The sequence below is a fragment of the Chinchilla lanigera genome, unplaced genomic scaffold (assembly GCF_000276665.1).
Source record: "Chinchilla lanigera isolate Chin_1 unplaced genomic scaffold, ChiLan1.0 scaffold00137, whole genome shotgun sequence".
Lineage (NCBI taxonomy): Eukaryota > Metazoa > Chordata > Mammalia > Rodentia > Chinchillidae > Chinchilla > Chinchilla lanigera.
This window is the reverse complement of record NW_004955538.1, coordinates 1,681,094-1,709,077: the sequence shown is the minus strand read 5'-3', so window position 1 is coordinate 1,709,077 and position 27,984 is coordinate 1,681,094. Positions and strand designations below refer to the sequence as shown.

Below are 27,984 nucleotides of genomic sequence, written 5' to 3'. Positions count from 1 at the left end.
AGATAATGTACTGCGAGATAAAAGGTGTGACTGAACTGTCTCAAAAAAAAAAAAAAAAAAAAAAAAAAAAAAAAAAAAAGAATGAATCCAGACACCTACTTCACAGCATATACAACATTTAACTCAAAATGTATAAAATACCTAAATGTAAGAACTAAAACTATAAAACGCCTGACAGGAAACACAGGTGTAAATCTTTATGACACTGGATTAGGCAACAGTGCCTTGTACACAAGCGCTCACAGCAGTTTATGCACAATATCCTGAAAGCAGAAGCAGGCCTCCTGTCCATCAGCTGCTGACTGAATGCACAGAACAAGTTCTCCAGCTGAGCATTATCGGACCTGAAGAGGAACGAGGAAGGGGTACGTGGGGGCTGCAGCACGGGTGGCCTCTGACAGCACGGTACTCAGGAAGTGCGCTGACAGGAGATGTGCGCCCAGGAAACCAGACCAGGGCCCAGCTGCCGCTGGGCTGGGTTTCTGTGGAGTGATGCAACTGTTCCAACCCGACAGTGGTATCTGCTGCACAACCTCATGAACAAAGGAAGGGGTCACCGAGTCCTCAGGGTGAATTTTATGGCGAATGAATCAGCACCGTTTGTCTCTGCGGTGCTGAGGACAGACCCAGGGACTCGTTCCTGCCAGGCAAGGGCTCCCCCTCCCCATGAGCCCTACGCCGAGCCCACTTCCGCACTTCTCTGCCTCCTTCCTTCCTTAGGACAGACTCTCGGGCCAGGAGTCACCTGCAGGACAGCGTGCTTTTGCTGTCACCGCACAGCTGTGGTGCTGCACGATCAGTGACAAGCATCCTCTCTGCGGAGATGGCCTGGCATGCCGGTGACGAGCTGTGTGTGGGTCACGGTTCCTTATGTATGACCTCAGGGGAACAGCACTTCACAACCCACAGGACACTGCGGCCCCCATCATTCCATGGGCCTTCTTGCAACCCACAGAGGAGGGACCTCCAGGCCAGACTTGCTTGTTTTTCTGAAACAGTCTCGCTGTGCTGCCTAGACTGGCCTCCAACTTCTGGGCTCGAGAGATACTCCTGCCTCAGCCTTAGAGTAGCTGGGACTGTGGCTGTGTGAGCATGGCGATTTGCATGTCTGACAGTGCCCCACGGTCAGCCCGCGCCTGTGTCCCCGCACCTCTACATCCCCATCCTCATCCCCAGAGTGGACAGGCAGGGGCACAGGCATCCCCCTAACTCCAGATGTCCCTCGTGTCTCCACTGCAGGGGCCTCTTAGGCCTCCGCGCCTCCACGTGGGGCAGCTTCACGGCTCCAACAAGGCCAGAGCAGGGGACGAGCAGGAATGTAAGCAAAGGCTCTCATTACACCAGATTCCAACAGAACGCCCGGCACAGGAACCAAAGCCACAGCTCTGCTGAGGCACCTGAGCAGCACCTGAAATCAGACCTCTGCCTGTGTGCTGCGGGGCGGCTAACTGGAAGCCAACAGGGGCAGTGGAGGTGCAGACAGGAAACACGCTCGCTCACACCTGGAGAGGTGCATGAAACACTGACCACACATAGCTCCGTCACAGCATACAGGACTTTTACCTTCCTTACACCTCTGCATGTTGTGTGGGTTTTCTCTTCTGGATGTTTTTTTTTTTTTTTTTGAGTTCCCTATAGAACCTACGCTGACCTCCAACACCTGAGCCTCCTGCCTCAGCCTCCCAGCATTTTGGGGTTACAGACACATGCCATCAGTCCCTCTGGTATTGTCTGATTTGGAAAAAATAAGGTTTTCTTTGTAGAAGTCAAATATAAATATTTTTGCTTTCAGATGGAAAAACTCACGTATGTACTCAGATAACCCTTAATAATTGGTTCAGCAAGAAACTTCACAGACACCAGGCCCCGAGCCTAGGAGCCAGTGAGTGCAGTGGCCTGCACAGGGCGCCTGAGGGGTGTCTGCAGGCCCTGGCCAGGGACCGCACCCCGCTGCTGGCCTCACCGGGAGCAAGTCTCTCCATGGAACAGTGCCTACCTGGACAGGCGGCTCGATGGTGATCCAGGCTGGGAGCATCAGGCTGGGATTCAGAGGCTGGGTTCCGACCCGGAAGTAAACTCCACCCCTGGAGTCACAGGCCCAGATGTGCTGGTTTCCACAAGCCAAGCTAGTCAGTTTTACAGCTCCTACAGACAAATAGGTACCTATGCTGTAATTATGTTTGTAAAGTGACTAACCTTTCATTTAATCTGTGAACTTTGATTTTATACTTCAAAGGAACAGGGGAGCCTGCGATTGCAGCTGAACGCTGCCGTGCGCCTTCTGAGGTGCGGCTGTCAGTCCACACAGGTGTGCACCTGGCCAGGTTTGAGAGCATGCAGTGCAGGGAGTCGTGAAGGTCTCTAGCTGCTCTGCCACCTGCCCGGCGCCACATGGCGCCTCCTAGACTGCAGGCAAAGTAGTCACCAGTGCCTGGGGCCATCAGGCAGGGCGAGTGTCTCGGCCTGGGGCCCACATCGGCTCCACCTGACAGGTAACTGCTGTAAGGGCTGGACTTGAGCCCAATGAGAATTAAGATGAGCTAAGAATCATTTTCTTATTTTTTCTTCGTTAATTAATCATAAGATGAAAAGATATGGGAGGAGCCTTCAAAGAGGAGAAATTAAAGCCTGGCAGGCAGCTCAGTGCCACAGTGCTTGGGAGTGTACACAAGCCCTGGGTCCCATCCCCAACAAGCCCCATGCCAAAAGAAAAGAAAAGAAGTTACACTGGATAACAACAGCCTGCCTGCCAAAGCACAGCAGGCAATAGTGCTTGAACAGCCTTGATCTTGGCAGGACAAGCTCCCGGTACCTTCCTCACCCTCCTAAACCCACACGGCGACACTCGCTTCTTCTCTACTGCCCAGTCCCAGTGGCAGTGGGCCCAGCCCGGAGGCCAAGGCTGGATGTCAGGTTTGAACCTGGGTCAGCCTGGATCCTCTGACCAGCGAGGGCGACAGACAGCAACACGCACAGTCAGGGTTCAGGTCCAGTTGGCTTTAGTGGCTTGATCTCCCTGAGCAACTCACCCTGCCAAGATCAACTCATCACCCCGGAGAGTTCCCTCAGTGCCCGCTGCCCTGAGCTGACACTGACTCCCGGCAGCAGAGGGAGCGCAGGTCGTCCCACGGGTTTGCCCAGTGGGACGGGAGCGTGAGAGTCCCTTTGGTGGCTGAGCACGCCGCTGCACGGAAATACCACGTGCAGTGCCTCCGGCCTCTGCTGAAGGACATGGCGCTCTTCTCACTTTCTGCTCTCAGAAGTGAAGCTGCTGTGGGAATTCCTGACACAGGATTCTTGGTGAACATGCAGAGTGCTGGGCCGGGTGCAAAGCAACTGCCTGACCTGGTGGCACCCCGCCTGCCCACGCCTCAGTGTGAAGGTCCTGGGTTCAATCCCTAGGGCCATGAAGAAAGGGGAGGAGGGAGGAAGGGTGTTTACCTGCATATTTTCTCCTGTGTACTCTTTTATTTTCTAGTACTGGCGACTGAATGAGGGTCTCTCTACCACTGAGCTACAACACCAACCCTTTCAATTTTTATTTTTTATTTCCAGGCACGGCTTTGCTAAGTTGCCTGGGTTGGCCTTGAACCTGCAATCCTCCTGCCTCAGCCTCCCAAGTAGCTGGAGTAATATGTGTGCACCACCATGTCTGGCTTCCTCTGTACTTTAAGTAACTCTGGATTATTTAGCATAATGTTCAGTGTAATATAATTACTATGTAACAGCTGTACTATTTAGGGAATAATAAATCTGTACATACATTTCAGTACAAAAAATTATTTTCTTGTCAGTATTTTTGGTCTGTAGTTGGTTGACTCCCTAGGTGGGGAACCCACGGATGCCAAGGGGCCCCTGGAAAACTCTTGCACAGCAGTGAAGTAGCAGGCAGTTTCAGGGGCGCTTTTCAGAAGTTCTCCCTAAGCATTGCAGGCATGCTCACAGGAATGTGCAGCAGGCCTGCTGCTCCCCAGGCCCTCTGTGCCCCTTGGGGCCTTCTCAGCTCCTCCCTCCTGCAGCCCAAGCTGGTGGTGCTGCCCACCCTGTGTGTTCCCAAGTTTCAGTGGCTAGGACACAACACCCGAGAAGAGCTGCTTACAGAAGGAAAGGTTATTTCGGTCCCTGGTTTCAGGCCATGATGAGCTGGCTCCAGGCTGACCAGGCTGAGGCAAGGTAGGAACATCATGGTGGGAGGGGGAAGGGTGGAGGGTGCAGCACAGGGTGGAGGAAAGCTGCTCACCTTGTGGCAGCCAGGAAGCACAGAGGGTGCCAGAGAGCCCAAGAGGAAGTGGCCAGGGCTCAGACGTGGTCCTCAAAGCCCCACCCCAGTGCCCTGCCCCATCCAGCAAACCTAAGTTTCCATCTCCCCCAGTAACGCCATCACATGACGAATCCACCAACGGATCCACCCACTGGTGACATGAGAGCCCTCCTGGGTCAATCAGGAGCCCACCTCTGGACGCTGCTGTGCTGGGGACCCAGCCTTCAACCCCAAGAGGCTGTGCGAGGCCTTCTGGATCGCACCCACAGAGCCCTGGAAGATGATACGCCTGTCTGTGGGAGGCCGCCAATGTGCCTGGCTTGTCACTCAAGTGTGACCCCACAGAATGACAGGAATGCTGACATTTCCCTACCTCTGCTTGGTTTTTGTTTTTCCTATTAAAAATTTTTAAATTACTTTATTCAGCAAAGCAGACACTTCCCCTTTATGATTACTTTTTAAGTATCTATTTTGGAACAAAAGGTGGCATTTACTTGGTGTTTTATTTACAAAATATCATTCTACATAAATTACTGTACAAGCCTATTTGTTACCTAAAGGATAAACTGACACTGAGTATATTTTCCTTATACACTGTGATAAGATGAATTAAATTCTAAATGACACCAGTCTGCTAAACAGTCCAGTGGCTGACATGATGCATAATAAAATGTCACGAGGGTCTTAAATATCTGCTAAATGAGGTACATTTTCTACCAAAAGCTGGGGCTATCATCACTGCAAAACTCCATGTGCGATCTTTACCACAGAGTTCAGTGGCCAGCCATCTAATTTAAGCATTCTCTCAAGTTGAGTTAAAGGAAACGTTTGACTTGGTTATTTGCAGAGAACACTGTCCCGGCCACCACCAGCCACAGGCTCGCTTGGTCAGCCATAGTCAGCGATAGGGCTGGATGGGAAATGCTCTCAGAAGATGAGGAAGGACCAATGGGTGGGCGTGAGGCCTGAGGCAGAAACGAGGAGTCACCCTGGAAACGCCACTGTGCACAGGGTTCACACCGTGAACCCTGCAGGGGCCAGCAGGTGGGTGTGCTGCAGGCCCTCTCCCCGCAGCGGACGGCAAGGACGCTGCTACCTGCCAAGTGGCTCAGCCCTGCCAGCTTGGCCTAGGCTGCTTCCAGCAGCGCCTATGTTATAGGGGATGGACACCGACACAGGAGGGCTGGGGACAGTGGATCAGCCAGCCCTTCCTCTCTTCTTACACATTAAGTGCTTGTCCAATTCAAGCCCATGAAATACTGGTTGTGTTTTTTGTTGTTTTGGTTTTTTTTGAGACAGGGTCTCACTATGTAGTCCAGACTGGCCTTGAACTTACTATGTAGCCCAGGCTATCCTTGAACTGGCAGCAATCCCCCTGCCTCAGCCTCCGGAGTGCTGGGACTACAGGAGTGCAGCACCATGCCCAGCTTGGTTGTCAGTATATCACATGGGAAAATCTGTCAGAACTAGTGCAAGTTCAAGGCTCACCTGACCCTAGGAGCTGCCTGCTTTGGTCCCTGGCTTTAGACAAACCGCACGTGAGCTCCATGTCCACCGAGGGTTTACTCAGAGAATAACCCCATGTTGTGCAATGAATGCATCACCTCTCTGAGAATGAGTGAATTACTCACAGATGGGACTGTACTCCTTAGTCTGCACTCTCTGGGGGAGAAGGGGAGGCAGGCAGTCAGCAGCAGCAGGCTGCCTGGCTGAGCAGGAGCCCAGAGCAGGAGCCCACAGCCCAAGTGTCAGTGGCTCCCTGCACTGGGCATGGGGCATAGGGTGCTAAGCCAGTCTGGAGCCCACCTGAGTTTTCAGATTTAAGGGTCACAGGGCTCTGTCCCACACTCGGACGGGGGCAGCGGCACCAGCAGTGCTATTCTAAGCAGCTCCTCTTGGCAACTCCTGGAGACACCGCAGACACTTTGTGTCCTGAAAATCCTGCAGACCCTAAGGGGTCCAAAGGCGGCTCCTTACAAGAGCAGGAGGTGCATTTAGCCCAGAAGAGCAGCCACTTGGCTTCCTGAAATGCAACAGCTGTTGTCATGCCCACAGGACTCACCCAAAGCAGCCCGGGGCGGCCGGGAACCACACCTGAGGGCCTACCTAGCTGTGAGAGGTCCAGCTTTGTCCAGTGCATGCCGGTGGGGCAGCTCTTGGAGAGCGTGCGGATGAACACCTGTCCGAGGCTGTCCAGGGCCCACAGTGCATCCTGGCAGGCAGCGTAGGCACACATCTCCGCGTCGGGCGGCAGCTGCACCGTGGACGGCCGGCACTGCACACACTGGGCACTGATGCTGCACAGGTCCTTGCTGCTCTGACACAGCCACAAGGAGCTCCCTGTGGGAGAGGCACACGTTAGGCACAGCACATTGTCCACATCAAGCGGAGCAGCCTGTCTTCAAGCAGATACCTCACACCCGCCTCTGACACCAGCTGCCCCTCACGCGTCCCCTCATGGTACACCATGGCCTGCCAGTTAGCAAGACCAAGCCGAGGCCCATGAAAGAAACAGCAGGAGGGCCTGGTGATGTTGTGGAGGCCACAGCACTGCCTTGTGGCTCAGCCTCCCACCGATGTCAGGCTGGGAGTCTTAAGGCGCGGGGCCGTTTGTACAGAACTTCACGGGGGGAAAGGACTGCTAATCTGTCCCTGGGGGAAGATGGTCAGCCGCACCTTCGAGGTCACACAGGGCACCCCCGGCTGGGGGCTGCTGGACAAGGCCTGAGCGTCCCACCCCCGCCTTGGTGTCCTGCCTCCCTGTCCCTTCGCCACTGCAGGCGAGCCTAAGGGTTGGAAGAGTACTAAAAAAGCAAATAATCCTTGGGAAATTACCCTGGTTATATAGTTCATAATCCAAGATATTCTGTGAAAGTCCCAGCCAGATATGTTTTGGAACGTAGACTTTTGTACATTGAAGGTCTGCCACCTGTTTACATGACAGCCTTGGTGAGGCAGAGAGATGCCTGCAGCACCCTGGCCGTCCGCACCCAGGAGGGTACAGAGGTCTCCTGTCACTGTGGGGAGGGGGCACTGCCACAGGGACCTGGGTCAATCTCAGGAAACACCCAAGTCCAGAGATTTCTGGCAGAACTGCGGTCAGCACAAGCTGGTGGGGAGGCGTGCACAGAAATGACCACATCCCCAAATGCTAGGATCGCAGCTGAACAAAGCAAGTGGCTTCCTCTCCACCCCAGACTTCCCGGGAGCGGATTGCTAACCTCCACTCTGGGCAGAGGTTCTGGCCCCTTCCCAGCTGGGCCACTTGACTTCCCGAATCCCAGCTAGCAGGGTGGCCTTGCTGCCTCTCCTGGCTGCAAAGCTCCATGTCCTGAAGGACTGTGGGCTCTGCACAGGGGACAGTGGGGACTCAGGTGAGCCAGAGGCTGAGGGTTCTGCAGGGCAAATGCAAGGGCACCAAGAAGCTATGGCCCCTGCCACTGCCACTGGAGGTTACGGCAGCTGGCACAGCCCTTTCCTTCAGGACGCCCTAACACCCCAGCTCCCGTCCGTCCACTGCAGTGGCTCAGCCCCAGCGCACCTGGCCAGGATACCATGGGCCTCGTGCCCTTGGCAGAGGGCTGTGCTGCTGGGCCCCAGCACCCAGCAGGCCACAGGCAGAGCACAGTCTGAGTGTTCAGCTCTATCCAATGAGCTCAGACCAACCTTCCTTGGTGGGAGATGCAGAAGCCAGCACGAAGGCCCATTTTGTCGCGGATGCTGTGCCCCGGGGAACCACGTTATTCCAGTACGTGCCTGGAGAGAGTGAAGAGCGGGTGTGGGAGAGGGAAGAAAACAAGAAAACCCTTCAGAGTTTCGCTCTGGACCACAGCTGGCCTTGGGAACCGCTGATGGCGGGCCCAGTGTCCCTCGGTCAGCACCGCGAGCCCGTGCAGCCGGCCACCCACAGCTGCAGGCACCACCGGCAGAGGCTGCACAGGGCAGGAGGTGGCTGCAGAACTCCAAAGCCAGGGTTCCCTCACAGAACCAAACCCTGGCTCACTCGGGAGTGGTGGGTTGGAAGGGAAATGGACCTTCCCAAGAATGACCACAAGGCACAGAGTTCCCCCACCAGAGCTTCACCCACCAGCACTACACGATCTTTCAGCCAAGATCGCAAAAGCTTTCCTTTGAATGGTGCATGAGGCCCTGGGTTTGATCCCACACACTGCAAAAACTAAAATAAAATAAGAAGCTGGAGCTGTCCACGAAGCGCGGTGAAGAGAAAAACCTTTGCCCACCTATGAGGCTTCCCTTGGCGACGTGGAACTCGTTCTTGCCCGAGGATATCCAGACACCGCTGCTGTTGACCCCCAGCAGGCTGGGCTGGCACTGAAGCTGCTGGGACCAGAAGGCCATGCGCAGCTTATCTGCCACCTTCTCCACGGGCGCTTGGGCCACCGTGGCCACTGAGTGTGTGGCATGGATGATGGTCTGGAATAAGCTGCACTGGTCAAACACCACATAGTCTGTGATGCTCACCTGCAGGGAGCAGATTTGTGGAAGCCACGGTCAGCACAGTGGTGAAGGCGCTGCCCTGCCCACAGCCCTGGGTCACTGGCGACAGGGCACCCGCACCACCCCGGCTGAGGACTGGAGTGACCAGAGGACACACCAGGGCCAGCACCATCACTTCCACGATGTTACTGTTTCACCCCTGCACTTTATGCTGCGTGGGTCGATAACAAGGAGCACGTACAATTTTTGCGACTAAACAAATTTTGCGACTAAACCCACAAGCTCTACTAAAAAACCCTTTATTCTAACCTTTTCTCATGGTGGTTTCGAGCTCACTATGTAGCGGTTGGCCTTGAACTCGCATGGAACCTCCTGCCTCAGCCTCCCGGGTGCGGGGATTACAAGCGTGTGCCACCACACCCAGCTTAAGGCTTTTTAAGCACACAGAGATGGGGAAACTTTGATTGTGGGCTGGACTGGCAAACCTACGTCTGTCTAGTCTCTTCTCAGCACACTGTTCAGAACGCAGCATCGCTATTGCTCAGGTCTTCTAACAGACGCACTGGGTTTACCCAGCTTGCAATGATACGCATCTAAACACCACCAAAGGAAACACAGAAAGTCAGTCCGCACAATTCAAGCAAAGAAATCTTTGCAAGTTCTTTACTATGAAAAGTCCTAAGTGTTTTCAATGGAGCAAAACTCAGGAAGTCTAACCTCACGTGGTGAATGTGAACACTGCTGAGAGCGTGTCTTGAAGGAGACAGAGGGAAAGGAGGACAGTGACCCTGCAGCAGAGCCAGCACTACCTGCCACCAGTGGTCGTCGTCCCCTTGGGGCTTCTTGGGCACCACACCGGTCCTGAACCACAGCTTCCCACGGATGTCCAGCGCCCAGAGGGTGTGCTGGTCCCCGAGGGTGATACAGACAGGCTCCAGCGCTTGCTTTTCGCTGGAAAAAGCAGAAGAGCATGGTGTTAGCCCCCACGTTGCCTGCCAGTGCCGCCAGGTGGCCTGGCCAGAGGGAGTACACCTGTGGCTGCTCAGGACTGGGCTGGCAAATGCCGAGGAGGAGGTGTGACCTCCAGCACACTGCCAGGCAGCACAGGTGATCCAGCTGTGTGAAAGACACGGTGAGGCCCAGGATGGCGAGGCGGCTCCTGACACAGGAGGAGGAGCTGAAAGCATCCAGGCCCACAGTGCACCCATCGCTTCACTGCCTCCTTCCCCAAGAACCGACCGCAAACTCCCTGCGAGCCAGGATGTGCATGCAGCTGTCCCTGGTAGGCTGCCTTGCTGCTTGTATGTCCTGCTCCCTTTGAATTTTGATACATGGATCACTAAGTTGCCAAGGCTGGGCTTGAGCTCACGATCTTCCTGCCTTAACCTCCCAGTGCTGCCACGCACCACTACCTGTTTTTTTTTTTTTTTTTTATCAGGAATTGAACTCAGGACCTTGCACTCGCCAGGCAGGTGCTTGTGCCGCTGAGCTATATCCCTGGCCTGCGCCACTACCTCTGGCTAAGGACTAAATCTTAAATGGTAAAAAGTAAACTAGTGAGTTACCATTCAGACACCAATTTCAAGTGAGCAGGGCGAGTGCACAAAAAAGTACTTGGACCCAACCCATCAGCCTGGACAGAAACAAGTGACGACAACAGCTCTGAACGGAGACCGCTGCGAGATGGGCGACCGCAGTGGCGCCCCGGTGTGCAGGCTGCTGGCAGAGGGGGCCCAGTGTCCCCAGGCCCAGGCTCCGGAAGTCGGCGGGGTCAACCCCAGCTCTCCTCCCAGGGCACCTCCGCACGCTGCTTGACCCGAGAACTCGGCGGGCCTGGCACGGAGTCGAGGTAGCCATAAGTGGACGGTGACAGGCCGGGGCTGGCGTACCTGATGATGTCACACTTCCACTGCTCCCCCTCAGGGCAGAAGCTGCTCACGCCCTCGCGGTACAGCAGGGCCCTCTGCTCTGTCAGCGCCCACACCACGCAGTTCCGGGCGGCGATCTGGGACAGCGGGTAGGGACAGTCGACCCTCACTGCGCGGGCGCAGGGGCGATCCACACTGAGGCCTGCAGCAAGGGAGGAGCCCGAGACCATTAGCTCCTCCTCCTGTTCTGGCACCTGTGTCCGTGGCTGTGTGCATGTGCATGTGTGTGGTGTGCACATATGTGTGTGTGTGTGCTTGCGCATGTGTACAATTATGTTCCTTCTCAACAAGTGCTTTTTTAAGGTTTAGCCAACACAGAAAGGTTAAACTCTGCCTCATTTTCAGACAGCCTGGACCCCAAAGAAGCACATGCAGATCCTCCAGTGCCCTCGGAACTTGGAGGCTCGAAGGGCAGACGAGGAAGCCTGGGGCAGGAGCGCAGCAGCCCAGCGAGGCTCACATGACCGCCTTCTGCCAGGAAGGCTGCCTGCTGGGCCTGGGGCACACGGGGACCCCAGCTGCCTGGGAGCACCCCTGCCTGCATTTGCCATGATCAGGTTCCACTGTGAATGCAAACCCCGGGGTTCCCGCCATCACTGCAAGGCTATGGCAGAGCCATAACTCAGGGTCCTGATCCCTGCCCAGGGCTCCTTCCCCTGCCCTCTCAGGCTATAATTAGTATGTCCCAGCTCAAAAGCCACTCCCAAGGCAGAAGAGCTGGCAGCTAAAACCTGTGTTCCGTAGCCTCAGCTTGCAGTTAGGCCTTGGTACTATAATCACACAAGCACCTGCACCCTCAGCTAATGCAGATCAGGGCAGGACCCTGCCCCCCGGAACTATATTGAACCTGGGGCCTCTGCACTAAACTGTATCCTTGCCCTATTTTAATTATCTCACTAAGTTGCTGAGATGCCCAGGCTGGACTCAGACTTGCAATCCTCCTGCCTCAGGTGCCCAAACTGGGATTACAGGGTGCGCCACTACGCCTGGCCTCACCTGTGGGCCTTCCTACACAACCCTGGGCCAGCCCCAGACTCTCAACATAGGACTGGGAGGGCCTGGCGTATCGGTAACCATGGCACCCCAGGCTGGGAGGTGGCCGCTCCTCAGCCCCGGCCAACAGGTGCCCTGTCCCGCATGAAGGGAGTTCCAGTGTCCTCGGCCCTGGAGGCGCAGTGCCTCAGGGAGCTCTCTCCACTTAAGAGACAGGACCCCAGCAGGACCCAGGCGTCTGGACAAGCACCTGGCCCACCAGGCAGCCAGGCTGCCAGGGCCGCAGGTAGGGGATAGCAGTGGAGCAGGGCCGTTCACTCTCCGGAGCCAGGAACGCCAGCAGCCGTCACAGAGCTTTCACTATGCTCTCAGAACAGGCACTGCTGAAAGGCAGAGAAATGAGCTGCACATACACCCACAGGCCTCGGGCAGCCCAGGCGGGACTCCTGCCCTGTCCTCCCCAGTGTGATGGGCCACACACCACTGGCAAACTGTCTCCCACTGCGTGACACACAAAGCACGGACTCTCATTACAGCTTATTTTTTTAATAAACAAATCCCACTGTGCCACTTCCAGCAGCTAACCATTTCCCTGAGGGGGAACTTCCCCAAGGGTAATTTCCCAGGACAAGTTGACGGCCACTTAGAAGAAATTAGTTCTGTTTTTCCGACCCATGTGTACACAGCAGGTAGACCCTGAGCTGGCTGAAGAAAGCCCTGTCACTTACGCTCCCAGGGGACAGGTCTCTGCCCGTCTCTCTGTCCTCTTCTCCTCCCAAGGCTGGACCCCGCCGGGTGAGCGACAGCCACGCTCAGCTATAAGGACAGGACAGTGTTGCTCTGCACTCTACTACAAAGCCTGAGGAAGTCTGGCCCTAAACTTGTCCAGGTCAAATCTGATCAGCAGCACAGCACTGCTAATATATTCCATGCGCTCCTTTTAGAAAAGGCCTCACTGAAACCACACTCGACTCTGGGGCAAGTGGCTGTTCCAAGTGTGCTGCTTCTCACCTGTCTGCAGGTACAGGTCGCCGTTGGTCCTGATGATCCAGGCCGTGTCATCACTCAGGGCCACAAACACAGCCTGGGGCAGCGCCTCGTACCAGTGCCGCTTGCCCTTGATGGTGACTTTCCCACATGCAAAGGCACGGTTGGATTTCTGCTCAATCTTCCACAGAAGGGCTCCTGGGGAAACAGACACTCTACTCACTGCCGGATCTAAGTTCTAGTCACCTCTGAAGACCCGCATCTTGGGTCTGTAAGAGATTTCCAGTACGCACCTCTTCCACACCACTGGGCCAGAGGTCTGAGCCTCCGCCATCACCTCTCAGCTGTTCGGCTTCAGTGCCACGTACCTAGCCTCCCTGCCCCACCTTACAGGCTGATCTGCGGCTGGAGGTCCACAGAGGCACGCAACATCTGGGGCTGCCACGTCCCTCACTCTCAACCCAGGGGCACAAAAATAGCGATGATATTAGAGGTCTGAGTTGTTTTGAGACAAGGTCTCACTACTCAGGCTGGCCTGAACTTGGCATGTAGCCTAAGCTGGCCTCAAACTCACAGTGATCCTCCTGCCTCAGCTTCCTGAGTGCTGAAAGTATAGGCATGCATCACTATCCCCGCTACAAACAATGGTCTAAACAGACATACTGAGGTCCAATTAGTGCCCAAGGAGCAGCTGAAGTTCTCCCAGGAACCCAATGGCAGGACACACATGCATACAGCGCTTCTAGTCCACATGCCCCACCACACTGGAATAAAGAAAGTAGCCAACGCTACGGAAAAGCAAGCTGGGCGTGGTGAGGCACGCCTGTGATCCGGGAACTCTGACAAGCTGGGGCAGGAGGATCAGAAGTTTGAGTCCCACCTGGGGAACTCAGTGAGGTCCTGTCTCAAAATAAGGAAGGCCTGGGGATGCAGCTTGATGGTTTGATCCAGTACTATTAAAAACAAACCAAAAGAGAAAGGAAGGCAGGAAGGGAGGAAGGGATGGAGGAAAGGAAGGGAGGAAAGAAAACAAAAGGAAGCCCAAAGGAGCAAATGCTGATCTGGGACCGAAGGGAGAGTTTCAGGAAGCGCTGCTGATTCCCTGCGACACTTGGTGAGGGGTGCGCAGTCCGTGTTCCCCCTCTGCAGCTGGATGTAGATCATTCACCCAGAGCACACGGCTCACTAGACTTTGTAGAAATGAAGCCAAGCCATTGGAATGCACCTTGCATGTCCCCAGGCCTATCCTCCTGAGTTCAGGCTTCAGAGACAAGGACAAACAGAAGTGAATTTTTAGAAAACACAGTGTGTTTGAACCACTAACAACCCCCAAAATTCAAACTATTCATATGGCTTACGGAAATATCTCCATGCATTATCACAGTTAGTAACACCCTAATCTCTACACAGTCGTGATGTCACTCTGCGATGTGGAAGGAAGCAAGTCCCGGGCTCCGGATTCCACCCCGGATCCAATCAAGGGTTGCACACAGCCACAGAAGCCCAGACTGGAGCCCAGGCTGCAGGCCATAGGCAGGGAGGCCAACCTGAGGGTGACACTGCCACCTGCTGGACGGCGTCTTCGAACTTCTGCCAGCGGAGTCCGGCACCAGGCAGCGCACTGCAGAACAGGCCACCCTTGTAGTCCAGGCACCACACGTATTTCTCAGAGACCACCAGGCTGAGGATGCCGTAGCCTGGGCCAGAGTAGCCCATCCAGCTCTCTGCAAACTGACAAGGACAAGGATGCAGGTGTGAGGCCCAACGCACGGGCACGGAGCTGCACTCATCGTACGGCTGTCACTGAGAAAGGGCAGGGTTGGAATGACATGGCTGCAAAGGTCTCGAAGGAGAGGCACAGACTTGTCCCGCACTTGGCCTGCTTAGAGCCATGCGAAATGGACACTGTTGCCCCTGGGAAGACTCGTCATTTGTCACACTCTGACACCCTTCCTGAGTAACGCTCAGCATCCCATAAACAAGGACTTGGCTTTATTCACCCTGGCTCATGTGCCCTGTCTGCCAGCTTGGTGTCCCAAGGCCTGGGTCCACAAGGACAGGACCCGCTCAGCTGCCTCTGGTACTGGACGCCCCAGCACAGAGCAAGCCCGGGGGATCTGGCACTTGGGAAGCACTGGGGAAGGAGCAACGTGGGGCCAGAAGCCCAATCTGTCCTCAGGCACACAGCAGCAGCTTGGTCTCCAGAAGTCCCTCGTGGGCACAGGCCTGGGCCTGCTCTGCCCTTCTCTCACTATAGGGCTTTTGGACTCAATAACCCCTCCTGAGCCTTAGTTTCCCCTCAGCCAGGGGGAAGGAGCCCCTGGATCGTGGTCTGTTTTGCTTTAGAAGACGTGTGCTGCCCTCGAGACATGCACGGCACATCCCTGCACGCACGAGTGCTGACAAATGTCACGCTGTCAGCACGCGGAGCCCCGGGCGGTGTGGGGAACGTGGACGGCCATGGCCATATCTCACGTCCGGGTCAGCAGGAAATGTCATAATGCGGAGTTAGCTCTGAAACCGAATGCACATCATGGAAACGACATACCAAGAAGAACAGGCACCTTTAAAATTTTTTTATATAAAACAGCCCCAAATAGTCAACAGACCCCTTCTCGTTCCATGGGCTGGGCAGACACACAGGGGATTGGCCACTCACAGGTCACGGAGGGGACAGCAGCTATCACAGCCCCGGTTCTGGGCAGCTCCTTGAGGGACCTTTGCATGAGCAAGAAGCGATGCCCCCCCTGTCCACAGCACCGGCTGCTCTGCCCAGGACTCTGTGACCGACGGGCTGACCACGCACATGGGCCGAGCCTTGCTGGTCCAGAGTAAACAGCAAGGAGCTGCTTCCCATCGTAGCAGGGCTCTGAGGGGGCTCAGCTCAGGAGCCTGTACTGCAAATTCCCCCAAACCCAGACTTTAAAATGTATTCAGGCTGCAGGTTTTGCAGCAGGATTATAAAAGCTTTCCATGAGAAGGAAAATAATCAGTCTTGCCAAGAAGTCTTTAAGAAGAAAAGTAGTCTGCTACATACAATGGGGCAAGCCTATCATCTCAGCAACTCAGGAGGCTGAGGCAGGAGGATCACAACTTTGAGCCCTGTCTAGGCAACTTAGCAAGACCCTGTCTCATAAAGACTTGGGGATGTAGCTCAACGATAGAGCACCCCCAGGTTCAACCCCAAGTACTACCAAAGAAAAAAAAGAACAAAAGAAGAAAAGAACAGCAATCAGCAACTGTACACTGTTAGGGACCCCACCTGTCCACACCACACACCTGATCCGACTTGAGCAGGGTGGGGTCATCTGTCCCTGGCTGGCTCAGGTCCTGCAGGGAGCGCCCGGCTCTGAGCTCCGTGACACTCGTCTCTGAGGATGAAGATGGCAGCCCGTGGGCGTAGATGTCTTCCTCGTCGCTGGATGTCAGCGCCGGGTCCTGGGAAGGCGGCTGGAGCCAAGGCTCCCGCATGCCGGCTGCTGAGGCAGTCATGAGGGGAGCCGCCTGTCTCCCCCAACTCTCCTTACCACCTTCAGATGTGGGCATTTCCTTCTGCCCTGTATCATGGTCAGTGACAGCAGCCCAGGGGTCTGCCCTAAGGCACCCGAGGCTGTCCTGGTCTTTGCTGGCCTGCTCAGCGCCATCAGCAGCCCCAAGCCTGGGCGGCCACTGGGCTGCCCTCGAGGTCCCAAGGAGGCTGGGAGGCGCCGTGAGCGAGTCCAGGAGCAGGGGTTCTGGAGAGGGGCTCCGGGGGCCCTCGGCCTCCGTGTCCTCCTCCTTGGAGGCCTTGGCAGCGCTGTCGTGGCCCAGGTAGGGGACCTGTCCGTCACCGGGGTCAGCGTTCACAGGACCAGGCAGCTCTCCGAGTCCTCTATCATCACCGCCTTCCACACCATCCCTCGGGAGCAAGGGCAATGTCAATGTTCCAGGGAGTGGCTCTGGCTCCGGCTCCTGCACAAGGTGACACTGTGGAACTTCAGAGGCAGCGTCCACTTCTTCACCCAGTACATCGGTGTCGGGGACAGATTCCGGTGCCTCGAGGATGCTAAACGTGTCTGGGTCGTTATTTTCCAGCAAGACACCGTTCACCTCGCCGCCCCCAAGGCTGCTCTCGCCGTCAGGCGACTCTGTGCTCAGCTGGTCCACACTGCTGCCCAGGACGCTTGAGGTCACGGACAGTCGTTCTGTGCTCAGGGACTGGGGGCTGCCGCCGGGGAGCTGGGAGCAGGGTGTTGGCTCCAGGGAGCTGGCACAGGCGTGACTGCCTCCACCTTCTAATTCAAAACAACAACACTCAGGAACAAGTCCGACTACAGAAACAGCAACAGGGAACTTGGAAACAAAGTTCTGGCTCAAGAAAAAAAAATACTTTAGATGAAAGAATAAACCTCTTAAGTAAGTATAGTCCTAATGCAGGGATGTTTCCAGGACAGGAATACCACACACTGACAGGCCTCACCAAGAAATTTCAGAAGCGGGTGAGAGCAAAGCGGGGTGTTCAACCAGATCACAGGTCAATCTTTCCACATCATTTAAACGCTAAGGAATTGGTCACATGTCCCTTTAATCCTGTGGTGACCTTCAGCCAGAGAGCCATAACAGGCACGAAGAAATTCTGCGTTTAAAACTCCCCATGTTAAATCCACATCTGGTGACAAGACCAGCTGCACACCAGCACAGACCTTCTCCTGGGCCCCGCCCCACTACCCAGTCTGCAGAATCTCTGGCCTAGTTCACGGTCCCCACACAGAAGCCAACATTTTACTTTAAATACCAAAAAGAACAAAAGCCAGACCCTCTCAGCAGGGTGCATGCGCACCGATGCTTTGGGTCACTTGCACCTGCTGGAGATGCCTAGTGCGTGTGCCTGTGTTCTCTGCGGGCGTGTGGGACCCCGTGCAGGAGAGGCCTCCTGGGAGAAGTGTGTACGTGCTCTGGAAGCTGTCATCCCTTCCCTGGGGCTGCAGATGTGCACTCGAAAGAGACAGACCCACCTGTCTTCTTCTTCTTCTTCCTCCTCACCCTGATGGGCTTCACGACAAGCTCTTGCTCGAAGTCCTCGGAACTGATGGCCCTGAATCTCTGCAAGGTGGGCTGGCTGCCCTTGCTGGGATCTGGACCGCCTGGAGGCGCGGGCAGCAGCAGGCTGGAGCTGCTGTCGGTGGAGGTGAGCGAGCTGCTCCGGCTCCGGGGCTCACTGGCGGCCGAGCTGGCTACTGAGGAGCCTCTGAGCCTAGTCTCTGCAGCACCAGCCCCTGGAGGCTTCTCTGGACACTCCCCAGGGATGTGTTCGGGACATCTCACCACCTCCAGGCCGTTTCTCACTGAGAGAGGAGAGTTCGGTAAACACTGCTGCCCGAGAGAGTTGGCTACGCAGGGAGGTAGCTGGCAGAGATGGAGCCCAGCCTCTGCCCCATGAAGAACAGGCAACTCTGCGTCCACAGGCACTCAGGGTATGCACAGCTACAGCTGACCGCCTGTGGCTCTGCACTGAGGGCAGCTCGTGTGTGAGACTCAGGAAAATAACTCACTACTGCAGCTCCCTCCTGAGCCAGCAGCAAGGGGATGCCACTAAGGGTACAGTGCATATCACTTTGACTCACAAATTCTTAACTAGAAAAAGTCTGTATTACCTAGTCATATCTTACACTTCAACTATGCCTTGAATCTACCTTAATTTGACTGAGAGGGCATTTGAAAAATACTATGTACTGATAACCAAGCTTCCTGAAGTTCCAGGTAGGGTAAGCCATTTTCCGCTGGCACAGACACTGGATGAAGAAATCGATGAAGGAGATCAATGTCAACACAAGCACGGAGCACAGCCAGGGCAGCAGAACACGGGATCCTTACACCTGTCCCCGAGACCCACAGCAGGGGACACATCCCTCTCGACACACACAAAGGCCACCAGGGCATGGACACAACACAGACTACGGTACACACTGGTCACCGGCTTCCTTGCTACCCACATCATCAGGGGCCAGAACACAGATGTCAAGCAGACACAGGGACCTGGGCTCACGGCGCCAACACGCACTGGGGACAAGGGCGCAGGAGCTGCTCAGAGGCAACTTGTCTACAGCCACCCTGTCTGAGGTAGCAGCCACCAGCCACAAGCAGCATTTACATTCAGATTAATTACAAGTACACAAAATGTAAACTTCAGTTGCTCAGCTGCACCTCCAACAACAGGTGACAACCCCACAGGGGTCTGCAGACATGCAGCAGTCATCACTGCACCACGTCCTGACTGCAGTAGCCAGAGGGCTCCCCCGCACTCAAATCTGGGATTGTGTGAATTACCAACAAGAATAGGTAATTGTTCTCTGCTTGTTCAAATGAAGCTGCCACAGCTTGGCCGGTAAAATCGTCTAAGTTGAATTATAAACTGCAGGGCACCGCGCTTCCAGTTGGACACACAGCATGGTTTACAGCCAGTACGAACCTACTGACGCTAGTCCTTCAGGTCTGCTCGAAATCCTGATGATGTTCCGATCTCCCTTCAAGAAAAATATTTCATTTTCTGTGCAGGAAACAGATACAATATCACCCGATCCTTCCAAACCAGCAATGGTGACCTGTCAAAAGAGATAAATCAATAAAAACTTCAAAACCAAGTTAACAGTAACAGTTCAAAGCATAAAAAAAGCATGTGTAAGAATCCAAATAAGCAAGCGGCAGCTACACTTTGTTATGACAACTTCCTGGAAAAAAATATTCTTTTTGTTTGTTTGTTTTGTTTTTTCCAGTACCGGGAATCAAACTCACGACCTCGCACTTGCCAGGCAGGCACTGTGCCGCTCAGCTAAATCCCCAGGCCCAAAAATATTCTTTTAAGACACTGGGAATTGAACCCAAGAGTGCTGTACCTCTGAGCCACTGAGCCACACCCCGGCCCTTTTCATTCATTTGAGACAGGGCCATACTAGGTTGCCCAGGCTGGACCGTGACTTGCGACTGCCACTGTGTCAGCCTCCTGGGCAGGCAGGGTTACAGGTGTGTGCCACGCACCCAGCTCTGAAGATTGGTTTGGTTTTTAAAAATTTATTTATTTTTTATTTTAAAGGGAATAGTTTAAAAAAAAAAAGACTAATAGCAAAATACAAACAACACGAAGCAAGGACATTAAAAACGCCGTGGGGTGTCAGACTCAATGACAGGGATTAGCAGTGGTCGTCGTACCACATATTGTTATCTCCAACCAAGTTGCTCAGAGTGAAGGTTGTATTTTTGTTTTTGTGGTATGGTGGATTGCACTCAGGTCTTTGGACTGAGCCACATCCTCAGCCTTTTTTTTTTTTTGGAGACAAGGTCTTGCCAAGTTGCCTAGGTTGGGCTCAAACCTGCCATCCTTCCTCAGCCTCTCAGAGTGTTGGGACTACGGGCTCGTGCCATCGCACCCAGCTGAAAATTCTTAAGAGTAACTCAAGCCCAAGGCAGGCGCTCTCTGACAGACGCACACCTTGGCAGTGAGCTGACAGGGCCAGGTGAGCAGAGCCTCTCTCCGTGCCTCAGCCACCTGGCTCCCTACTCCTGTGAGCCAGGTCTCATCCTCCTTGGCAAGGGGCTTCTGCCATCGGTGGCTGCCTGTCATTTGCATGCCACCTGCCTGGGCAGGTCCCTGGGGACCAGTCCGTGCCTCAGCCCTGTTCCTCCTCCACGCAAGCGTCCAGCACAAGCTTTTCTCTCTGCTCAGACTCCATGCTGCTCCGTCCCTGCGGGGGCCTCCAGTGTGATCCAGATGCTACCTCCTAGGGTAGTGATTCTGGACAGTTGTTGCTTTTCATCCAGCGGTGCAGCCGAAGGACTGGTTCGCTCCATAAACTAAAGGGGCCTGCACACCCTGCTAATGTTCAGGTAGCCCAGCAGACAGCTGGAAGCAGGCCCATCTTCCCAGAGCTGGGGGAGGTGCAGACCTGCCCCTGGCTGCGCCGCTTCCTGGTCCCTGCCTGGGAACTCGGTTAATACGGGCAAAGCGCAGGGTAAGTGCACAGGTGACGCTACTAACTAGTGAGCTCCAAGGAGCCCAAGGAAAGAGAATTTACGCATCACTGGGGAAGGGTACACAAACTGCCTGCAGAGCGAGGTGATCCCCTAACCAGTGCCACCACCCTGCTGCTCTGCTCAGAAAACCAAGCTCACGCAGGTGAGGGCCAAAGGGCCAGACGGGTGAGGGTCAGTTTTCTTCTCTACTGAGCGAGTATCACCAGTCCCGGTGGACAACTGGAATTAAGGAGCTTTGGTGGGGAGCAGACGGACATCACTTTTTGCTGACGCGTGCCTGACAAGAAAACCCTTCATTCCTCCACTGCGGCTCTGCTGAGTCCTGCGGGCTCATGTGGTGGACACACAGGACTGGCCCCACAGGGAGTCGGGGGTGAGGTTGGGGATTCTGGTGAAGTGAGGCTGGCAAAAGCTTTACTCTTAGGACAAGAAACTGGAAAGAACTGCTTTGTTTAAAGTCCTAAACTGTCTCTAACAGTGACCTTTTACCATCTTGATTAAGCAGAAATTGCTTCCTACCACTTTGTAATATTCTAAGAAGTTACCCCTGGTATGTCATTAAGTTAAAAAAAAATAGTGGAAAAAAGCCCTGGCAAATCTTGTAAAAACAAGGGTAAAAGAGAGAACAGCTGGAGGGAGAGGCCCTGCCCTTCCCAGGGTCAGCGCAGGCCTGTGGGGGCCGAGGGATGGCCACACCTGAGTGCCCACTGAGTGCCACACTGTGGTTGGTATCAGGCAAAGCAGGGCTCAGGGGCCGGGGTGCTGGTGGCGGATCTCGTGCTCAGCACGGCAAGGCCCTGGGTTTCACTCCCAGCACTCGGGAGAAAGGGAGAAGGAAGAACACGGCCCCCGTGGCCCACAAGGAACAGCGCTTGCACGCAGAGCGCACACCTCCCTTCTGGGCAGGGAAAACACGACTCAATTTCAAAACCAAATTATTTTTCAAATCTACAAAATGACCCAACAAATGTTTGCTTCTTTCCCTGGAGCAGCCCAAAGGAGAGGGAAGGCACCGGAACCAGTTCTCTCCTCCCGAAGGGGCACCCTGTGGACGCAACCTCCGGCCGCCACACACCTGGCTCACGGTGTCCAGAAGGTAGATGCTGTACTCGTTCCAGCTCAGCACCCAGCCCTCCCGGAAGAAGCAGGACACCAGCCCCAGGTGCTTCTCGGTGGAGCCGCAGCCTCCCCTGTCCTCCGGCTCCAGGCGCGGGTACAGCTCAAAGGGTGTGACCCCGCCGGCAAAAACGTCCTTGAGGATGAAGGTGGCCTGCACGGTGCCGTGCACGTCGGCCTTCCACAGCCGAAGTCCGGGCCGGGACGCGTACAGGGTGAGGTCGCTCTGCTTGCACAGTCCTGGTATAAAACAAGCACCAAATTTCCCAGTACTACAATCAGAAGAAAAAAGAAAGAAAAAAGCAGGCATGGACGGATTTATAGTGATGCGGCTGCCAACTCCGGACAGTAACAACAAGAATCCAGGTAACAGGTTCCCCCCTTTCAGGCTGCTCCATTTCTGGTCACCCGACCACACTGCCGTCCCTGTGCCCAGAGGCGTGCAGGCAAGTGTGCAGCCGGGCACCTGCTGGTCTCCCGGCTGCCTCTGCGTCCCTGCCGCAGCTCCCTTGCACCTCCCCACTCTGTCTGCACCCCCACAGCTCCTGTGGCAGCATCTCAGCTTGCTTTAGACAACACGGGCAGAAGGCAGCGGCACAGGCTGGCACCACGCTCTGCTCTAAGATTCCATCCTCTGAGCTGACTGCGTGCTGCCCCCGGCGTGCTGCTCTACCCTTGCAGAGCCACAGCAACTGTCTGCACTGCTGCCCTCTCAGAACTTCCCGTGAAGCCAGAACTTCCTTTTTGGTCTCCAGGCTTGGTATCTTTTTCCTTTTTAAATTATGAAATGTCAGCTGGGTGTGGTGGCACTTGCCTATAATCCCAGCACTTGGGAGGCTGAGGCAGGAGGATCATTGCAAGTTCCAGGCCAGCATGGGCTACAAAGTGAGCTCTAAGCCAGCCTGAACTGCATAGCAAGACCTTGTCTCAAAAAGACAAAAAAAAAAGTAGTAAAAGTTATGAAGCCTAACAGGACTCCCAGGCCTGACCCACCCGCCAAAGCAGGAAGTCCTGGGCCGTCCCATGCCTGTGCTCCATGACCAGAAGCTCCCATCCATCCTGCACTGTGACCGCCAGACTCAACTGCTGTCACTCTCTTGCTCTTATTACAAGTCATCACACATCTACACAGCTCCAAACACTATATAACTTAATACAACCGTCTTTCACTTGCTAAAAAAAGTAAGCCTATCTGTATACTTTTTGTGCCTTGTTTTTTTTGTTTTGTCTTTTTTGAGACAGGGTCTTCCTATACAGTTCAGGCTGGCTTAGAGCTCACTTTGTATCCCAGGCTGGTCTCAAACTTGCAACATTCCTCCTGCCTCAGCCTCCCGAGTGCTGGAATTACAGGTGTGCACGACCACATCCGGCTGCTTTTTTCATTTAACATTGTTCGTAAGATTTATCCTTGATAAAGAGAAGCTGGAGCACTTGTTCATTTTCACCACTGTATCATATTCCACAGCATAGTCACCCTCTTGTCAAAGGGCATCTGAAATTTGACCTTTCTGTGCGATGCTGGAGATCATCCCGGGACTGCGCCCAGAGCCAGCTGCTCTCCCACTGAGTATACCGCACCCTCTCCCTGCTGTTTTTTTACTATTTTGAACAATGTGCTCTGAGCACTCTGGCACACATGTTCTAGCACACAGGTAGAGGAGTCAGCCAAAGGTTATTTCCATAGAGGGACTGCTGAGTTCTGACCAAGAGCACACTCAGGTTTAGAAAACAACTCCATGCTTTCTCTTCTGTGACTGTGCCAACCCACATGCCCCAGAAATCTGGGTCCTCAGTTCTCCGGGTCCCACATCCACGTCAATGCTTAGACACCCACCAGAATTCCAGAGAAAGAGGTTCAGTGTGGCCCTAAGCCTTGCTGATTCCTAAACTATTTCTCAGATATTTTTTCTTTCTTTTGTTTTTTTCAGATAGGATCTCGCTATGCACTTCAGGCTGGCCTTGAACTCACTAAGGAACCCAGGCTGGCCTTGAACTCGAAGCAATCCTCCTGCCTCAGCCTCTTGAGCGCTGGGGTTATAAGCATGTGCCACCACACCTGGCTATTTCTCAGATTTCTGACAGCAGCAAGAGCACTGGCTTTACAGTGAGACCTGAACACGGTACCCACCCCCCCATTTAAGAGTTACACCGTCAGGATCTCAGCCTCCCGAGACGCTTGGTGACTCCCAGCTCAAAGGCGCAAGTGTGGACTGAGAGGAAAATGTACAGAAAGCCCAGCAAGTAATGCTCCAGATCCTGCCGCCACCTGCATGGAGCTGCGTGGGCCCTGAGCAGTCACCGGGAGGCTCACGTGGCACGCATCGGGTCCCGATCCTAACCCTGCCCACACAGAGGAGGCCCCCTCCAGGCAAGGGGCTCCCTGGAGCTGGGCAGGTATTTATGGAGGTTCTCTGCATGTCATTATCTTACTAGGTCCTCGGTAACTAAATCCCTCTCGCTGGGGTCTAAGGAGGCTATCGCCTTTCAAGTTCAGCTTTGGAACAAAGATCTTTACACAGACCTACAAGGTGTTTGTTTTGTTCTGGTTGTTTCGAAGTGCTAGGAATTGAACTCAAAAGTGCACAACCACTGAGCTACACCCCTGGCCCTTTTTAAAATTTATTTTGAGACAGGGTTTCTCTAAGTTGCCCAGGCTGAGCTCCAATTTGCAACCCTCCTGCCCCAGCCTCCTGAGTGCTGGGACTGGTGACAGCTGAGCGCCAAGGCGTCCAGTCCAAGGAGGATCTGACAAGCAGCTCTAGGGACTGACAACTGCCTCCGGCGCGCTCCGTGGGACACCCACACAGTGGACCAGGGGGCATGCAGGGCCCATAGCTCTGGCCCCTCCCTCCCGCCTTTCCAGGCAAGTCAGCTTCTGCTTTGTGACTTTTAATGTTTTCAGTACTGGGAACTGAGCCCAGTCTTCGCACCTAGCCTTTTTTTACTCTGAGACATGATCTCACCAAGTTGTCCAGGCTGGGCTGGAACTTGCACTCTTCCTGCCTCAGCGGCCCAGAGTGCTGGGATTCTAGCTGGATGCCATAGTGCCTGGCTTGGGGATCCAATTTTTAAATTTTTTTTTGTTTTTTGTTTTTTTTTTTCCGGTACCAGGAATTGAACTCACGACCTTGCGCTTGCCAGGCAGGCGCTGTGCCACTGAGCTAAATCCAGAGCCCAGTGATCCAATTTTTAAATGTTTTCTTTCTAAGACCTCTGACAGGCTGGTGTTTTTCTGTCTATATTTGTTTGCCTTATGTAACTGCAACAGTGCTTGACACACTAGACTCTTTTAGTTAAGGTGGCCGAAGGCCTGCTCAGGCCACACCCGCGAGGGTTCCCCAGACCTCCCAGGGATCTGTGTAACAGGGCAGGAGGACAGGCTGGAGGAGCCACACAGGGATGGCCCGGGTGAAAGTGACTGGCTCCTCCACTCTGCACCCAGCAGACACCACAGCGAGGCACCCCAGGGAGGCCAGGACCAGCTCTAGGCGGCAGGAGCTGGGTCGGGCAGGGGTGTCAGGACTTGCCCTGCACGGCTTCCTGGTTAATTCAGAGGGTGGTTAACTTAGTGAGGCAGGGGTGTGAGAGACAGAGGCCGGGGGGGGGGGAGCGACTCTAAGGCCCAGGACTCATACAGAAAGAATAAACCACTGTGCTGCTGCTGGCACAGCACATAGGGACAGCAGGGAGCACCCGGGTGACCTCACTGCCCTGCCCTCCCCTGGCACCACCAGCCCAGCGCCTCTCCGTCCCTCTCTCTGCACTTCCCGTGCCTTGGCCCAGTGCCGCCTGCCCCATCCTTGAGGCCAAGAAAGGAGGAAACAGACAGGAGCCCCTCTGCCTACCAGCCAGCAGACGTGCTCACGCCTTGCTCCTTGTCGCTTCTGCCTTGCTCCCCAGCAGGCTGGGAGCAGAGCGCAACAGGCTGTGCTGCCTTTGTGGAGGGGTCTGCCCAGGAGGGGATACGGGCACAGGCCCCGGGGCAGAGCGCCCCTGCGGGTCCTCAAGGCACATCACCACGGGAGCACATGCTGTGACTCAGGGAAGGCTCACTGGCCACCAGACACCTCAGGAGCCGGGTAAGCAGCTGTGGCCCACAGTCGGCACACAGGACATAAAGGGACCTTACAGCCACTCTGTGCCAAGCAAGCCGAGTACTCACTAGCTCACCTCTTCCTTGCCTGTGTCCCGATCTGCCGGACAGACTTCTCCTCGGTGTAGAAGAGCAGACTTCTCTGCAGGGTGGACACCAGCAGCACCTTCTGGCTGTAATCCAGCTGCACGATGGACGCCGGCTCCTCCAGCACCAGCAGCGAGCTGCAGAGCCCCTGCAGAGAGACCAGAAGCGGCCTGTGAGCTGCCTGCTTTCCTTCAAGTCGGGGTCAGGTCAGCCCATGGCAGGGACATCTGGGAAAGCCACCCACCTCATGCCACATCAGATTTCATAAGGGTCACTTAACAGTGTGCACGATTTCTCTTAAAATGCTCTCAGCAAGTAGTTCAAAGAAGAATCCATAGATCTAAACAGAAACACACCATGCCAGGTATGCTGATTATGCCACTTTTTTACTATGCTATTATAAAACAGTGAAAGGGGGCTTTCAATCGATGACTGTGACAGTGACCAGCTCTCTTGCTACTGTCCCCTCCACAAAGAGTTCAAGGCCATCAGAGGACAACTGTGCCAGCTCAAAGGGGCACAGGAAACAGGTGATCAGAAAGAAGTCAACCTTACAGCCGGGCATGGTGGTGCACACCTGTAATCCCAGCACTCAGGAGGCTGAGGCAGGAGGATTGTTGCAAATTTGAGGCCAGCCTGGGCTACGAAGTGAGCTCAAGGCCAGCCTGCACTGCACTGCAAGACCCTGTCTCAAAAAGACCAGAAAGAAGTCAACCTGGGACTATACACATACGGTAGTATTCATATAAAATAGTTTCTCTCACACACACAGTAAATCTAGTAGGCATTTCACCACTAAATATTTTTCATGGCATCAAAAACTAGCTTCTGTAAATCACTCTTCTCCTCAAGTAGTATGTTTATTAAGAAATATTGTTGCAAGCCAGACATGCTGTTGGAGGCCTATAATCCCAGAGCTCTGGGAGGCTGAGGCAGGAGGATGACAAGTTTGAGCACAGCTTGGCAATCTAACAACTAAGATTCTGTCTCAAAATAAAAAAAAACTGGGAATGTAGCTCAGAGCGAGCCCTTTCTTAAATTTTTATTTTGAGACAGGATTTCACTGTATAGTTTGGGTTGGCTTAAACTCACTATGTAATCCAAAGCTGGTCTCAAATTTTTATCAATCCTCCTGCCTCAGCCTCCCACGTGCTGGGATTACAGGTGTGCACCACCACACCCAGCCTTTTCATTTTTTTTTTTAAATTATTTTAAAGCGTAAAAGAAGGATAACATGGTAATAGGGGGCTTACCGAATTACAGACAAAGTGGTAGGAAATTATCAATGGTTGTTGTTTTACATATTGTTATCTACAAGATAGTTTCTCAGGAATTTTCATGTTTTTAAATAGGTATTTTCATTAAAAAATTTGGTATCTATGCTAATATATAGTGGATTCATTATTTCAAATTACGATTAATATTTTAGAATTCCTCCATTTTAATTTTAGCATGGTAGAGTTGATGGATACAACCCACACGACCAACCTCTTTCGAGTCCTCTCTCTAAGAGCACCAAGAAGCCCAGCACCAAGTTAAGAGCGCCAGCAGGACTCCGCCTCGAGAGAGCCAGTGTTGGGCCCGAGGGCCCGAGAGCGCCGACCCAGGGCACGATGCCTGCTCCCAGTGCAGGGCTGCGGCCAACAGCGGGAGAGGCGGCGCTGCTGCTCCTGCTCCACCTCGGTGACACCCTTGGCTGCACCCTGCCCTGCCCTGCGCTCCCACCCGGACACTAAGGCTAAGTCTGGTGACAGTGAGTTCACCCACCTCTGCCCACAGGGAGGAGTGGAAAATGGTCCGCTTTGCTTCTGCTCACCTTTCAAACAATCAGGAATGACAACAGCTTCTTCTGTTTTGTAAGTAGTAGCAGTAACAACAGCAAAATGAAAAGTAGGTGTTTCACATAGGGGTAAGTGCTAGACATTGCCAGACACGTTAGGTAACCCCAAAACTCTGGGAGGCTGAGGCAGGGGGGTCACAAGTCTAAGCCCGGCCTGGGCAATTAGCAACTCAGTGAGTTGCAGGGGGATGCAGCTCAGGGCCAAAAAAAAAAA

At 54.3% G+C, this 27,984-nt stretch overlaps 1 protein-coding gene across 5 annotated transcripts in view; it reads right to left on the bottom strand.

Annotated features, from left to right (window-relative positions):
- Positions 1–27,984, bottom strand: part of Tecpr2 (tectonin beta-propeller repeat containing 2) — a 75,158-nt gene that overhangs the window by 24,257 nt on the left and 22,917 nt on the right. For 3 of the 5 annotated variants that reach the window (XM_005410750.2, XM_005410752.2, XM_005410751.2), the window contains exons 5-17: positions 25,921–26,078; positions 21,710–22,022; positions 19,076–19,208; positions 17,622–17,951; positions 15,907–16,901; positions 14,175–14,358; positions 12,652–12,825; positions 10,609–10,789; positions 9,529–9,670; positions 8,503–8,743; positions 7,928–8,017; positions 6,368–6,601; positions 1,997–2,145 (exon numbers count right to left, since the gene is read on the bottom strand). In XM_005410750.2, the coding sequence (XP_005410807.1) occupies positions 1,997–2,145; positions 6,368–6,601; positions 7,928–8,017; positions 8,503–8,743; positions 9,529–9,670; positions 10,609–10,789; positions 12,652–12,825; positions 14,175–14,358; positions 15,907–16,901; positions 17,622–17,951; positions 19,076–19,208; positions 21,710–22,022; positions 25,921–26,078 (3,324 nt within the window). Of the gene's footprint in view, positions 1–1,996; positions 2,146–6,367; positions 6,602–7,927; positions 8,018–8,502; positions 8,744–9,528; positions 9,671–10,608; positions 10,790–12,651; positions 12,826–14,174; positions 14,359–15,906; positions 16,902–17,621; positions 17,952–19,075; positions 19,209–21,709; positions 22,023–25,920; positions 26,079–26,174; positions 26,271–27,984 lie in introns of those variants that run through there. The other 2 variants (XM_005410753.2, XM_005410754.2) reach the window with 2 other exon arrangements.